Genomic DNA, 16,457 nt, shown 5'->3' with positions numbered 1-16,457 from the left:
TGAATGTCTAGATGTATTTTAAAGGGTGTTTTGTTAGAAAGTTGTTGTATCATAACCACTTATATGTCCAAATATCTCTTAAGCTGATACATGTTCAATATAGACTTCAGTATTGTGATATAGCAGTTTGACTTGAACATGGCTGGGCTTTATATCACCTGCCCCCCTCCTTCCAACACCTTTCTTCTGCTCAGTGCAGCATCAGAGCAGCAGAGAAAATGGCAAATCTGTCACATATAAGGTGCAGTCACATTCACAGCTACAATACATGCATATTGAACACATTTGTTTTGGAGCTGACAGTGATTCACATTGTGTTTCAAACTGAACCAACAGAGTCTCACCTACTGATGTTTTACATGTTTAAAAATAGACAAAGCTTCAGAATCTAAATCTGTGTAAATGGCGTGATGAGTTTTAGACTAAATAACACTGGAGGAATACCTGCTGTGAACTGACTCATGACAAATATTAAGGCAGCTGATCTGATCATAAAACCCACAGCTGACACTTTTCATATCACTACAGTCACAGGCAGTATGTTGCTTTGTGTTATGTGACATATCAGGCTTCTTCATCTCATTTGAATACACTGCTCAGTGAGATCTCAGTAACGTGCTCACGCTGGCTCGCATCTCTACCATCTGCCTTCTGAAGGCAAATAGATCATTGAAACTAAGTAAAACGAAAGAGGAGCTTATCGCAATGCAATCATAGAAATTACATTTTCAAAAACTTTGAATATAATATATCACCTGAATCTAGTAATGGGCTTATTAATCCTCCTTCAGAAGGGGAACAATGTGATTTTCATGAGGCACTTTGTGTGTAATGAGCTCATGAATCTGGAGGAGGAGGATGCATCAGTGCCTGTAGCATAATAATGTGACTTTTTTTTCTTTTTTTTCTCCATGTGCAATGTCCTGATGTGATCCCTGTTTAATCTGTGAGTGTGGTAGTCACTCCCAGACTAAGCCGTCCCATGTAACACTATTACATCAAAGTGTGAGACTTCCTTACAGAGTTACAGGACGAAGCTTCTTTGATGATATTACTTTAACTTTAAAAAGACTTATTGTTAGTCATTTAAAACACTTAGAGCTTCAGCACAATAAGAGTCCATGTGGTGTGAGGCACCAACACATCAGCAGCAGGTCCTTTAAATCCTGTAAGTTGAGGTGAGGCCTCTGTGGATCGGACAGATGCTCGATCAGACTGAGATCTGGGGAATTAGGAGGCTGAGTCAACGCCTTGAACTATTTGTTATATTCTTTAAACCATGTTTGATTATTCAAACATTTAAATCTCATGGGCGTATGTGCAGCGGTTATAAAAAAGCTAAAGGTATGATTCAATCTTTGTGTTATTATCCTATTTCTAAGATGCTGTGTTTAGAAAGGGCACGGTGGTGCTGTGGTTAGCACTGTATTTAGGAGGGAAAACACTGTACTGGACATGAAGGAAAATCCCAGGAAAATGTAGTTTTCAACCAATTATTTATCAGTGCTTCATAGTTTTATTGGTAGTGACAGGTTTACTGTTGTTTTCACTCCTCTGGAAGATTCATACTCACTGGAGACGTGCTGTGTTGTGGGCTGACTGCAGGCATCGAGACAAACCACACAAGTTCTCTGCAAGGTCACACTGATATATCAGAGGATTACATCACACCCATTATCACATGCAGATATGTACATTTTCTGAATGTGCAAAATACAATTAGCTAAATCCTGCAGTAGCAGATGGACGAGTGGGTGGTATAAAACATTTTAGCATCCACAGAGGAGCATGTGAAAGTCACTGAACTTATTTCTTTTACAGCTTTTCTCCTGAACTTTGTCTGGAAATGTTAAAAAAAAGCTCATATGGTATTCAGATTTCAGCTGTCTGCTGAGATGAGTTTACTTTTGACTTTACTTCCTCCATCCTTGTTCAGTGTGGTTAGGCTGCATCACCCTGACCACACATTAAACTGTTCAATGACAAAAGGATTAACACAGAGCCAATATGTATTTTGAAAGGTGTGTGAATTAGTTGCTACTCTACCCGGACACAGGAGGACTTGGTGAGTAAATAGACTGTTAAGACAGAGTGTGAGAGTGGCGAAGCAGCCTGGATGGCTTCATGAATCTTGGTCCACCTACTGGTTTGGCTGCTGAGCCGATATCCGCAGTGTTTGGGAGGAAGAAGGAGCGAATCATAAACAGCGAGAAGACTCTGGTCCTCATCACCGTGCTCATCAGTCTGCTTCCTCCTCCGCAGGAAGCTCTGCAGCTTATATTCCCAGAACGGAAACGCTATTTTAGTAGGTCTGCCACATCATGACATGAAGGAATCAGGAGAGCTTCGGAGGTGTACTTGAAAGAGTTGTTGGTCAGGCCAGACCACATTGTTTTATATCAGGAAGTGACTTTAATTAGGATCTCACCCGAGCTATAACCATAACTCCAGACTCAATAATGAATAAACAAAATGTTGAAGTGGAAGGAAAACAGAGTGATTTGGAGTTTATGCTCAGGAGAGTGGGGGCACCTCAGAGGTGATACACCAGAATAAACATTTAGCTTGGACCGACCAATCCAGCTTATTAAAATAAAAATAAAAAACAAATTAAGAGGTAAATATTGAAATACACAGGCTACTGAAATGTTTTATGACACTATTTTTTTTAAATAGAAAGTTTCTTCTTCAGCTCACATTCAAGAGAACCTGAGCTGTGAAGCCACAGAGATGAAGAGCATCAACAGAGATTTGCCTCATACTGCCCTCTGCAGGCTGTGGGTTGTCCTGTCATTGGACATAAGCTGCTCATGACTCTACACACTGCATGAATCACACAACCAGGGGGATCTATTAGCAGCACTGATGCTATTCTGGAGCTTCAGTGCTATATTCATTTTTCCATTACCTTCACTGTTCCTGGATGTTCTATACTTTTATTTGACAGCAAACAGGAGGAAGACAGAAACGACCTTATGGAAGAAGAGTTTGCTGCATTAGGAGTCTGCTATGTAAATTACACAGTGGATAAACTTCTGACTGGAAAAGGAAAGAAAAACATGATCCAAATCCAAAACATGATGAAGTCTTGTTTCGCCTTTGTACAGTAACTCATCAGTCAAAGCATGAAACATGAAAGTCACGTTCCTCATATCATTATTTCAATCAAATGTATTTGGCTCGTTTTGTTTCCCACTGTTATAAACAGTGATTCAGTAATCAGTTGATGTGAGGGCGTCTTTTTTTTTTTTTTTTGTGACTCACTGGTCGACATTATACCCAAAACCCAACCACATCCTGTCACTGTGGGTCAAAAATATGCCTGAAGAAAACAATGTTTCTGTCTGTGAGGGAAGAAGTACTCCGATGTTTTACTGAAGTTAAAGTAATAATACCACAAAGTGAAAATGATCTTTACTGGATGTTAAAGTACATAAATGTTATGAACTTTGTAACAATGAGGCAGAACAGCACTTTTATGATTTTTTTCATCACTTAAGCTTTAACATTTTGATGTTTGATGTTTGAGGTGGAGCTGATTTGATTTTATATGATGATCTTGTTTCTTTGTAAAAGTAGATGCTCTAGTTAATCATTAACTTTTTATTTCACTCTAGAGAATTCATAAAACTAGGTACTACTGTTAAAACAAGTTGAAATGATCTCACTTCTGTGCACAAAATAGACTTTTTCTGCATTATGTAAATGATAAAAGTGATTCAGACAATCAGATAAATGTGGTTAATGGAAATGCTAAAGGAAAGTACAAGTACCTTAAAATAGTTCTCGAGTGCAGTAACTTGATACATGTACTCAGTCACTTTGCAGCACTGCAGTTTTCTCGATGGCTGAGTTTGTCCTCAATCATCTGTGTCTGATGAGTTCAATATAACAATTAGAAAATACAGTTTTAAATGGGAATAAATCAAAGGAATGAGCTCTGTTCATCTAACGCAGATTTGTATTTTATTTAAAACTATCATAGTAGAAGTGCACAGCACTGACTGAAATTCTCTGTGTACAGAAGAGCAAATAAATTGTGACATCTAGAGGAGAATATTCTTTTCTAGTTTTACAAATCGCACTCATCAAAACAGAACAACAACAAAAAAAACTTTCAAGGCACAGACCACCAACACAAACTGTGCTTCCTTATCTCAACCACAAACCGACCTAAATCCCTTTGTTACTGCCTTTTTAACTCAGCACAGCAGTCATCATACAGACTACAGACACAAGGTAAACACGTTCAATACTTCTGAGGTACTTTGGCTTAATTAAATACAAGACTTTTGGTCTGTAGCTAAATTATACAGTAACACTAGTGGGGAACAGTGGTGCAAACTCTGCCTCTAGTCACCTCACAACAACATTCACTCCTGATATCTCAAACATCTTGAAAACAAAAACAAAAAATATCCCTCATGCAGGCTCTCCACAGAAAATGACAGCAGAGTATGCATATTGCACATCGCGTACACCTTATGGTTCAAAGTGCTGCACCGATCTCACCGAGTCTCTTCAAATTAAAAACACGTGTACTCTGTTGTGTTCATGAGAAACACATCACCTCCTCCCCAAAAATGACCAAATCCTGAAACTGCATCATCTGTCGAAGCACGGAGGAGCGAAGGTGTAGGGCACGCCGACTTGCTAAGCCCCGTTAGTGATGCTGGATCCAGCGAGGCAGTGCATGGCCTGGGTGTTGCCGTTCGGAGCCTGCAGGCCGGCGGTGGAGTGGCTGAGGTAGGAGGCGGGCCTGTGGTTAGCCTGCTGGGGGTACTGCATGCTGGACGGGTGCGGGTACTGGGCCACAGTGGCTGTCTGGCCTGAACTGTGGTACAGCATCTGCTGCTGCTGCTGCTGGCCAGCTGCTGCTGGCTCTGCTGCTTGTTGGCCTCTTTGACATCACTGTCATGTGCACTGAGTAAGACAAGGGGACACTGACATTAGCGTGAAATGTTTAAGCTACTGTCTGCTCTAACTGCATGTGAGATCCTATTGTCATTGTGCAATGTGTGTCATCGTGTACTGGGAGTTATAGGGCATGCTGACTTGGTAAGCCCTGTTAGTGATGCTGGATCCAGCGAGGCAGTGATGGCCTGGGTGTTGCCTGTTCGGAGCCTGCAGGCCGGCGGTGGAGTGGCTGAGGTAGGAGGCGGGCCTGTGGTTAGCCTGCTGGGGGTACTGCATGCTGGGCGGGTGCAGGTACTGGGCCACAGTGGCTGTCTGGCCTGAACTGTGGTACAACATCTGCTGCTGCTGCTGCTGGCTCTTCTGCTTGTTGGCCTCTTTGACGTCACTGTCATGTGCACTGAGTAAAAATAGAGGACAAAGAGACACTGATGTTAGCGTGAAATGTTTAGTCTGCTCGTACTGCATGTGAGATCCTGTTGTCATTGTGCATCGTACACTGGGAGTTATCAGTATCTATCTGCATCACTGTCACCAAGATAAATCCCCATATTTAACTGTCCTGATACAGATACGCACTTGAGAAGTTTCTCTGCACATGGGACCAGGTTGTCCCATGTGTATCCTGTGAGGTGCTGCAGTCGGGGGGGCCACGTGGGCGACAGGTGGAGGATGAGGCGGGAGGCCGCCACACAGGCAGCAGCCACCAGTGAGGGGGCAAAACACAAAAACACATGATCTGAGGGAAGAAAGAAAAGAGCAGCTCGTCACCACACAGGCAGCGAGAAAACTGTACTCCTCTGCAAAGGGAGAAACATGCAATATCTGCACTGGATTTCCCCTTTGTACTGCTGCCTAGCCTGTAGTAACTTTACTCTGGTTTAGTAATTTGTGTGTTGTTGTAGCAGCTGTCGCACTCGTTGGCCCCCTGCCACAGGAAGAAAGCCGACTAGACTGCTAAAACATGAGTGCTATAGAAGATCAAGTGAAAGCTAGCCTGTGACATAGCCTCGGCTAGCCTTAGCTAAAGCTAAAACTAAATGTTCATATTTTTTTCTCTTGCTGTCATCTGTAATTGAAAAATAACCATTTTAATAAACTGACATCTCAATAATTCAGGTTGTTATTCCACATAATCACATGAATTCCACATAAATCCAATCATAACAGAGCATAATAACCTAGCTAACCTCCTGCTAAAGCTAACTAGCTTAGCAGAGTAGCAGTAACTGCCATCTCAGTTTTTGACTCTCTTGAAATTTGATTTGTTGTAGTTAAGATGCTTTTAAAATCACATATTCAAATGTGTAAAATAATAAATTACTTTACTATATTCATCCCACTATAAATATGAATATGGGATAAACAAATCAGTGGCATTTAATCCCTGTGAACTGTCGATAATCAAGCTAACTTAAAGGAAAACTCTGGTATTTTTGAAACTGGGATTAAAAATACTGCCATACCACAAATAAAAGTAGGATTCCTACAGCGATAGGTCTTTTTTATTAAAGAGAAATATATTTTATTTAACCAGAAACAATGGTATATATAACTACCAGACTCCATTGACAAAAACAGTGATTTTCTGGAATACGACTGCCTCAGTTTATTAGTTTGTTTGTGTTACTGTGTGACTTTCAGTGATGGAGGAAGTAATCAGATACTTCACATGAGTAAAAGTACACACACAATAACACAAACAAACTAAGTGATTGAAGCAGTGGTGTTCCAGCAGCTCCTGTGTTCTGCTCGGTAAAATCACTGTTTTTGTCAATGGAGTCTGGTAGTGTTATATGTTTCTGCATAAAATCATCATCCTTAAATCACACAGGATTGGTTTAGGTGCTGCAGTTACTGCTTTCTGCCTTTGTAGGGCAGTGTAGTACTACAGTAACTGCTGCAAGGACCACTATAGGAGTCCAAATACTGTAAGAAACACATCTCACCCTGCAAGGAAACCTCCAGGAAATAATCAGCGTACTTGGCCATGTATAATCTAGTCTTCTCCAGGCAGGTCATGGGCCAGCCGTCATGGAGGTCTCCCTCGTGGACAGCGATGGACAGGTAGTACTCTATGAAATGAGCGGCTGTGGGGAGGTACAGGTTCCACTGGAAGGTTTCGAGCAGGAGCAGCTCCATGTGTAGTAAACCCTGCTTGGTCAGGACCAGGTTCATGGAGCTCATGCAGCCCAGGCTGTTCAGGGTGTCCAGCTTCGGAACCCTGTCCTCCGTTTCCTCAAATTTACCTGCCAGGGAGGAACATTCGGAGGGGGGGTCACAAAACTTAAGAGTTGATGGAGTGCTGGAGTGTGAAGCCAGTGACACACTTACTCGCCAACAGAAGACATGCGAGTGAGACCATGTGAAGCTGCTGCACAGTGATGTCGTAGCGGTCCATGAAGAGGTCCAGCAGGTAGACGGCCAGGTGTCGGGCTGCAGGACACAGTCTGAAGCGGTTGCTGACCAGGGCTATGAGGTCCGCAAAGTATCGCCTCAAGTTCAGCTGAGGGGACTGGCCTTTGTAGGATGGTAACTTGAGCTCCTGTTGGAGAACAAATAGTTTTTTATTTAGAATTTAGTTTGGTTATAATCTGTTGTAATATTACAGACACACAGAATAGCTGAAGAAATAAACTCAAACACTAAAACTAGACTGATAAATTGATCTTTTATATTGGAACTGTTCCTCTGAATATGATTTTAAATGAAAGGATCCTTTTCCTTTTCATTTATTTGAAAAATGTCCAACATACCATCAGATTTGTCTTAAAAAATCTTGTGTGTGTGTCTAACACAACAAACACAGATGTCTAATACACTACACACAGACTTAACAGACAGGCAACAAAATAAAAACGAATACATTAAATTGCATGAAACAAAGACGTGAAAACACTTTAAAAGAACTTTTTTCCATGTCTGTTTTGGCAGCCATCACCCAGCGGTCACTGTGTCCCACTCACTTTGACCCGTAGCGCCTGGTACATATCTGCAGCCAGCTGTCCTCTCCACCATTGATCCTCCAGCTCCATTTAATGCTGTGCTTTTGGAAACCTGTGAGAGGTGAAAACAGTCAGCTGCTGCAGATGTTTTCACATGGAAACACAAGTTATCTGCTGCGCAATTAAACTTTTTTAACTCGGTGAAGTGTCATGCAACCCCCCCCTCCCACCGGACTGCAGCGGATCAGGAGCGGACACCAGTGGCACCGTGATCGATCGCCTGTCGATTCATTGTGTTTTTTTTTTTTTCTTTCTAGGTCAGAAAATAAAACAGTATGAACGCTGGCGGTTCAGGAGTGGAGACTCACCCAATGAGCACATGTAGTGAATATTACGGGCAGTTTCACTGAAGTAAACTTCAATTCAAACTAGCCGAACATGCTTTTCTTTACACTCATTGTTGTGTTCAGGGGGGACGCTTTTCTGCTCAGCACGAGTCCAGCAAACGCTACTGCTGCCTTCAAGTGCTACCGGAAACACGAGTTTCAAGGTGACAGCGCGTGAACAACCGACGGAAATGAATTGTTGTTGAGAACACGTGATAAACAGATTTGTATACATATGTTTTTCTAAATCTACATTATATATCACCTTTTATTCTGTTTCCTTTCCCCTTAAAATAAACTGCAAACATCCTCACCCAGCCTTTACTCACTGTCCAAACCGGAAAACACAGGAATAAACGCTTTGGTAGTAATTTGAGACAGCTTCTGAAGTGAGTGAGATTTTTCCTTATTAGCACCTGAACGCATCATTCCATTGCTGGGACTGATGGTGCACACAGGACGCAGCCAATTACAAGTAAGTAAAGCAACTGTCAGCATCCAATCAGAGCGCAGAGCGCCGCAGCCAATGACAGGGAACTTTAAGAAGAAGACTGATAATGATTCCAGAGGAAGAAGATTTTATGATATGACCTAAAATAACGAGGAATTGATCACTATTGATTGACAATCAGGTCAACAGGATTACAGGTTTTCTAACCACGAACAACAGCCAAAGTGAAAAACTCCTCATAATTTACTTTGAGCTTTTCTTCACTGAGATGTCAGATTTACCAGAGGCTCGTTTCCTATCTACAGAACACAAACTGATCCTCCAATAAATCTCTTTAAAACGACATAATAAAATCTCTCTATAAACTCTACTATATATAAACATTCATTGGTTAAACTGCACCAGGTTAATTCCCTCTGGCCTCTGTAAATTAAAATATATATATACATTTTTGGACAAAAGAATAGATCAAAATGTCATTATGTTATGTGAGAGGTCTTAACATTATGTTGCATATTTGCAGTTTACAAATATTTGAGCTAAACCTTTAAGACTTTATCTTCTGTTTATTCTTTGGTAGCGAGGTCGAACCGACATTTTAAAGCCATTTGTAAATATAATCTATGGAAACGTGTTTCACATATATTCTCTTTAATTTAATTTCAAGTAATATATTATAGAATGTGATGTTCATGATCACATTTAGCCTTAAAAGTAAGAAGGGAAAAGAAAAGATGAACCTACCAAACCAAAAACCTGCTCTGAAATGTCTGGAGGAACATGACAAAGATGCAGATCCCAGATCCCAGTCTGATCCAGCATCTGTGCAACAAATGGATCCTTCAGTGAAGTCTGATCACCTTTATTGGCACATTTACTACAGCAAACAGTCTGACTCCTCCAAAAAAACTACATTAAATCAACAGAACTGTGAGTGTATTAGTGAGATGTTTAACTGCACATGTTCCTCCAATGCATGTTAAGTTTCATGTTGACAAAATGCTTTTTACTGAGTCATTTATTTGTGGTACAAACTCAGAACGGGTCAGTTTGCCTCAGCAGTGCAGCACAATTCAACCTGACCCAAATAGGTTAAAGTAACATCAGTGTGTTACACAATGGCCTCCCTGTGTTTAAGGAGTGTGTGTCTGAGCAGCATGGAAGACAATGAAAAGAAATGAGATGTCTGAGTTGGCACATTCAATCTCACTGGGTAGTACAGTCATTTACTGTCGGGAAAATAAACTCAGATATGTTTCTGTGTGGAAAGTCGGTGGAATATGTTCTGAAAAAGACATCACAGTTGTTCCATGCCGTGCCTAAATAATAAAAAGCAGCAGTCCAGAGGTTGTGGCTGCATGCAGGGGGTGAGTGTTAAGAGGATTGGTAATGCTATCTGCTGCTGAGGTGGTGGGTAGTCTTGTTCTTAATGGATTGGAGCTGTCTCCCAGAGGAAGCACAGAGGGGGTGGTCCTGGGTGGAGGCAGCTGGTGGTCGTCCTTTCTGAGCTTCTCTGAGCTTTTCTTCCCCTCTGGTGTCGTGTGGTTCCTCTGTGGAGGGAAGCTGACAGCCGCCGCTGCTCTCCCTCTCACAACAGACCGACAGAAAAAGCCAAAGCAGAGGACGTGAACGGTCAGTCAAGCTGGACTGACGGGTGTAATGATTCCTGCGTGTTTGCAGACGGAGCTTTATCTTCTTCAGGAGGGTGCTGGGGATGACAAAGATCTCAAATGACTCATTGTTTCTAAATTTAAAGCCATTGACTGCAGCTGAAATTACTCATCTTTACCTTATCTTGGTTTAGGGAGGGTTGTGTTCCAAGTTGCTGGGAGGTCAAAGGTTGTTCTGCTCATACAAGCTCATACATGTGATTTAATAAGAAACCAACCTGTCAAACAGTCAAGTAAACAGATTTTTTAAAATAAAAAGCTTAATCTACAGCCACAAACATTTTCTAAAGGTTCCCAGAGTATTTTCATGGCTGTTATTGAAATGTGGGGAGCAGCACTTCAGTCTGAGGTAATGTAATCTGTGATCTGCTGAACAGAAGTTAAGATACAACCTCACCCATCTTGTTTTGTAGGATAATTTGCTTTACCTGGAACAACAAGACACAAACTGAACTGAGCATAAGAAAAGATTCAACAGTTTCTCTTTCAAAATAATTTAGTTTTGTATTTTATCACGTTCAATAAGAATATTTCATATATTTAATTATGTAGTATTTAATTATGTTATCCATGTTTTTACTTTGATACAAAAGGTTGAAGAAGAGCTGTATTCTGATTACACATTATTTAGGTTTTAAAAAAATTCATGCATTTCTGCACATTCACACAGTGAAGTTCATGTTAATTGCACAATGACTTTAATCTTTAACCCTTTAACCACCACAGTCCTGCAGATATATTTGTATTTTCAGCCTTTATTCACATGAATGCATTGACTGTAGCTGACAATGATTCTTATAAATATTATTTTGACCTGACACATTCGATTTATTAGATGAAATGTCATTTCACAGCAGCTGTTGGTGTTTCACCTCCTGCTAACAAGAGTGAATAAATCCCATATATGAGTTAAAGAGACTAGAAATGCACTGAGAGCGGTGTTTGCATAGAAAACAGCTCGGTGTTTGTGTGTGGCTGCAGGCCCCGGGACGGGACGACTCTCAGTCAGTGAGAGGCACCAGGCTAAAGGCTAAAGGAGCTCAGAGACTGCTGCTGTAATCCCCGGATGAAACCATCATGGCTGCCACTCGCTGAGCTGTCAAGCTCTCCACAAAAGAAAAGGTAAAAAAAATAAAAAAATACCCGAGACAACTCCACAAATAACTACAGCGGTGTTATTTCTTACCTCCACCCGGTGCGTTTAGCTGCAGCAAGAACTCGATGCAAGGTAAAAAGTCGTGCGTAACTTTGTTGCCACGCTTTTTATTCTCCAAGTTATTTCGTCTTTGTAAGCTCTTGTGCGTCACGTTAATTCAAATCACTCAAACGCTATTTGAGAAAACGTTACATGAGTCTGCTCCGTTACTAAATAACGACCTGTGTGTTCGTGTGAAGGGAGAAGGGGCTGTAACGGTGTCACGCTGTGGTAGTTTTATCCTAACTTCACTATTCCCAAGGCGTCTGTTTGCTGCTCGTTACAAAGCCAGTCTCATCACTTTGTTGTGGTTAAGTCAAACTGCACAATGGCCGCACGATTCTCCCATTAATCTGCTTCTGAGCAGCTCGTACCCAGCGGTATCCCTGTCTCTGTATTCGTGCATTTGTCAGTATTTACTGGGGTTTAATTGCACCCCCCACCTCGGCGCGTTTAGCCGTGTTTTAAGTTCATAACTCCGGTGTGAGCAGGTGAGTTAAAGTGCAGTTTCCTGCACCTGGTGGCAGATAAGAATCGGAAGTTCCTTGTTTCATACCTGGTCTGTGATGAATTAATACCCACGCAGAGCCAGGTTGAACCATGGCCAGCAACAGGTGGACTTATAGAAAAATAGCTGGAGTAGGACTGTGAATGCAGCCTCTGTTCATGGGTTTAGTGTGAAACACACAGAACATGCTGGGTCTATTGAATAACAAAAGTGAGTGAAACAAGCACTCGTTGATTTTGTTGCGTTCATCTTGAAGCTGTGTTGTTTTAAGCGGGTCCTGCTGTGTTTTCCTGCTCTTTCAGAAAGCTGAACACTCATGGATTCGATGGATGTTTCTGCAGCTACGTCCACAGGAGGCAACAAACAGCGTTTCAACAGCAAGAGGAAGAAGAAGAGAAGAAACTGGCACAAACGGCTCCACCTCAGGAAGACTGCCCTTCAGCCCCCAACTATGCAAAGTAAAGATAAGCGAGGACCAAAGAAGATAGCAGAGGAGTGGGAGCAGAGCAGAGCGTGGCCTTCATCGAAGACGACCTCCCAGGAAGCACATCAGAGTCAGAGCAGGACAGACGACAGCGGAAACACACTCAGGTTCACGTGCTCGCAATGCACGGACAACTTGGAATATGTTCCCAAAGACTTAGTGAGACACTTTGAGGAAAAGCACAGAGGGAGCCCTCCGGTGTTTTCCTGTCATACGTGTGCTTTTAAGACGCACGAGTTCTCCTACCTACAGGTTCATCTGCTAAGCCACAAGGACACTTTTTCTAGTTGCAGCATTTGTGACGACAACGTTCAGCGCACATGGCCAGAGTTCAGTGCACACCTGACTATGTGTCACTGCCAGAACGGCAAATATTCATGTGAAATATGTCAGAAATTCTCCACAGGTGATGCAAGAGTATTTTTAGAGCACATGTATGTACATAATTTCAACCTGGAGGGAGCTAATGACGATCTATCGCTGCACACAAAGACTCAGTTTGGGCCTAAAGCAACCACTCAGACATTACATTGTCAGCACTGTGGCTATGAGGCATCTCAGAAATGGTTGATTACCAAGCACGTCAAAGCTGTCCATGTGTGCCAGAATGGTAACCAGAGGAAGAGGAAGGAGGAGGTTCATTCCAGAGCGATGAAACCAAATGACCCGGTCCCAAAAATGAAGCCTAGATTAACAAGAAGTGCAGTTAAGGAAATGTGCTGGCTGACAGAGGACTGCCTGTCTCTGCCAGGGAGAGAATTCCTGGATAAATACTGCCATCTGTCAGATCCACAAACAACACTAGAGGAGACTCAGCAGTTCTTGAAATCTGTCGCCGGGGAAACCGGTGACCAGAAATGGACCAAGGCGCTTAAAACTGTTTTATCAAACGTCCCTCAAGACATGAATCTTCACCCAAAGTCAGAGAACGGCATCATGTCGAACTCGTCGGATCTGACTGTCCTCACGGTCAAGAACAAGATAACAGTAGCACAGAACGGCGCCACTTACGCCAAAAGGTTGAGAAGGATGGCGCCGTCGGATAAAGAAACAGTTTTTCCTGAAAGTGCTGCTGATGATGCTCGGTGTGTAGTCGACCAAAATGGGTGTCAGTCAAATCTTAATGAGAATATAATCAGTCCGCAGACTGAAACCAAACTACATGACGTCTTGGCGTCAACCCAGAGCGAGGCGTCGGAGTGCACACGAATGCAGGAAAACAGGGAGAATCAGGAAGTAAAAACTGATCAGGAAATCGAGGAACATGGTAAGAAACACCAGGAGTCCACGCACGACGATGTTCTCAATATCTCCAGCGAGCTGAAGTTGACGAATGACACCGCAGAGCAGCCGTCCGTTCCTAAAGTCCTCCAAAAAAATAAGAGACGAAATCGACGACGGAAGAGAAAAAACAGGCGTAAAAAAGTGGATCAAAGATTATCAGAGCTGCCCTTAAAGATAGTGCTGAAGAAGAATCCTGTGAAGGAGAAACAGTGGGTGTCGCAGAGCTCTTTGTCTCCATCAGGAGGAGGTCCCGTGGACGACTATTGCAGGCTGCCAAGTCCTCATACAGCCGTGGACAAGACGGCACAGATTCTTCTGAATGTGCCGCAAGCAGAAGTTCACCAGAAGAAAATGACTAAAGCTTCCAAGACTGATCCAACTGAAGACATCACCTCAGTTCAACAATCAAAGCCAGGAGTGGGACTCATCTCCAGCTGTGCTGCAAAGCCGACGGGGTCTAAAAATATGGACGGAAATGAGTTTGAAGGCTCGCCGTCGACCCGTCAAGAAATGCAGCATGACACAGAGAAGTCAGCGCAGTTCTCCGAAACAGAAGCTGACAAGAGAAGCTCAGCTGCCAAGACAGGACAGTCAAATTCAGGAGGTGTAGCAGAGGCAGGAGCAGAGATGTGCCCCAAGAAGGAAGCGCTCCAGACGTCAGGCAGCGGCGTGGACGGCCATGTGTCGGACGATAAGAGGAGTTCAGCAGCTGACGGAGCGACTCCTCATGGCACTTCCCCTGTTTCCCAACCTGTCATTACACCACAGGGTAAGACGGCAAATTATAGTTCCTATACAAAGATTTAACACGCAGTGGTATTTATTTTAACTTTTAGTTTAAATTTTACATTCAAGAGCAAAAGGAAAGTGTTTTTTGACTCGAGTGTTTTCACCCTTTATCTCACAGGAGACGTGAACCTGGAGGATTCTAGCCTTGCTCTGTCCTTAGACCAGAGTCACCAGAGAGACAGAGAAGTGCCTGCAGACTCCTGCCCACATCTCACCCATTTGTCCCTGGGGAAAGCCATCCAACAGGAGCCCTCACCAGCCTCTGGGCATCAGGTGGCAACCGGTCCCAAAAAACCAGGAGAGGACCCTGAAGTTAGTAGCCATAAATCCATCTCAGCTGGTGAAGCGTCCGTCGGGAGACCAGCCTGTTGTGGTGCTAAATCATCCAGATGCTGACATCCCAGAGGTGGCCAGGATCATGGAGGTCGTCAACAGGTACAGAGGGGAGGTGCAGAAGGTCACGCTGTCCCGCAGGACTCTGAACGCGCTCTCAGCCATGAACAGCGAGGTCCCTGAGAGACCTGACCCGACAGACGCCCAGCCTGACTCCACAGGTAAAAGCTCTGTGCAGGAGAGGTTTATTTTGAAGTTGAAGCTTCGCAGGTTGAGCAGGAAAAAGTATGAAGTGGTGGGCGGGGTCTCTCCCAGCAGGGACAACGCTGCGACAACGTTTCGCTGCTGGTTTTGCGGCAGGGGCTTCGCAAGTCAGGAAATGTGGATGGTCCATCGGCAGCGACATCTGATGGAGTGGAAGAGGCCAAAATGTGAAAACTCTTGAATGTCGCACACACTGGATGAAAGACAAAACTAGTCTGGAATAAGACTTCTAACTTTGCAATACAAGAAAACAGTAAAGGAAACCGTGATGGCCAGTCTCCTCAGTTTTTCAAGGTCTTAATTATGAGAGGTTGTTGTTGAGGAGAATCAAATCATTGTTTCTGGAGGGTTCAAGTTCTCAGGGTAATTTAAACATTTACCTTCGTCTCTCTCCCAGTATGAGTAGCTTGACTCAAACTCTTTGTAGATGAGAATTTGTGCAGCCACGAGGACGTGGTGTTGACAGTTTAGTTCTTTGTATTTTTTGTATTTTGTCTACGCAATAGCTTTATTTAAAGTGATTTAAGTACACTGTCTTATTGAATCTTTTATAGAACACTGTAATATTGTATATTTGCCATACCATCTGAGTTTTATGGATCAGTTTATGTACGGGTAGGCTATACAGTGTGGTAGCTATAATATTTATGTTTTTTGGAATGGGACGCAGAGACCCACAGGTTACTCAGATATACCAAAACTGTGTGTGTAAATGAAAAGAAAAAAAAAAAGAAAGACAATAAGCTGTTTTATTCAACATTTATTTATGACTTTAGACTTAGTCTTTATATTCTTTTCTTTATGCTTGTTTTTGGGCCTTTTGAAGAATCAGCGTATTTGTATGATTTTTGTATAAACTCCAAATGATTTACAATGATGGTATTATCTGTCAGAGATCTATTTTCATGCATTCATTCAGGGGGAGCAGATATCCCTAAAGACACCATTAGTTTAAAAAAGTAAACAGATGTTTTCTGATGTAGATTAAATACAAAACAATAATTTCTTCTGAATCTGGATTTTTAAAGATTGAGAGGCCTGGATGATTTGGTCGTGTATTTTTATTTTTTTTCCTCTCAACGAGTTTCCTCTCTTTTGACTTGAAATGATAATCTTATCTTTTAATTGCACTATGAAAGGAGGATTTATATTTCCCGTTACCTCACCTTATCAGGCCTAAGCCTTTGACAATCTTAACCAGCGTCCTACTGTGGCTAAACATTTCCTTATGCAG

At 42.5% G+C, this 16,457-nt stretch overlaps 2 protein-coding genes and 1 long non-coding RNA gene across 4 annotated transcripts; 1 reads left to right on the top strand and 2 right to left on the bottom strand.

The window, feature by feature from the left end:
* Positions 1 to 3,949: 3,949 nt before the first annotated feature.
* Positions 3,950 to 8,402, bottom strand: ccnj (cyclin J). Its single transcript, XM_018681081.2, has 7 exons — positions 8,228 to 8,402; positions 7,881 to 7,971; positions 7,249 to 7,459; positions 6,864 to 7,163; positions 5,494 to 5,653; positions 5,033 to 5,314; positions 3,950 to 4,923 (listed from the first exon to the last, which is right to left on the bottom strand). The coding sequence occupies exons 2-7, from the start codon at positions 7,947 to 7,949 to the stop codon at positions 4,527 to 4,529; spliced, it is 1,419 nt and encodes a 472-aa protein (XP_018536597.1). The 5' UTR covers positions 7,950 to 7,971; positions 8,228 to 8,402; the 3' UTR covers positions 3,950 to 4,526.
* Positions 8,403 to 9,371: 969 nt separating this feature from the next.
* On the bottom strand, positions 9,372 to 12,350 carry LOC108886303 (uncharacterized). Its single transcript, XR_001961418.2, has 3 exons — positions 11,553 to 12,350; positions 10,486 to 10,584; positions 9,372 to 10,404 (listed from the first exon to the last, which is right to left on the bottom strand). It is a non-coding gene; the product is annotated as an uncharacterized LOC108886303 (long non-coding RNA).
* Positions 10,616 to 16,260, top strand: LOC108886300 (uncharacterized). Of its 2 annotated transcripts, none has more exons than XM_018681087.2 (3): positions 10,616 to 11,594; positions 12,372 to 14,606; positions 14,745 to 16,260. In XM_018681087.2, exons 2-3 carry the CDS (start codon positions 12,386 to 12,388, stop codon positions 15,020 to 15,022), a joined length of 2,499 nt encoding a protein of 832 aa, XP_018536603.1. In that variant the 5' UTR covers positions 10,616 to 11,594; positions 12,372 to 12,385; the 3' UTR covers positions 15,023 to 16,260. The 2 variants fall into 2 exon arrangements, with proteins under 2 accessions (XP_018536603.1, XP_018536602.1); XM_018681086.2 differs by having other exon boundaries at positions 10,617 to 11,488.
* The last annotated feature ends 197 nt before the right edge of the window (positions 16,261 to 16,457 follow it).

This window comes from Lates calcarifer, linkage group LG16_LG22, assembly GCF_001640805.2.
Source record: "Lates calcarifer isolate ASB-BC8 linkage group LG16_LG22, TLL_Latcal_v3, whole genome shotgun sequence".
Lineage (NCBI taxonomy): Eukaryota > Metazoa > Chordata > Actinopteri > Centropomidae > Lates > Lates calcarifer.
This window is presented reverse-complemented; position numbering and strand designations above follow the sequence as displayed.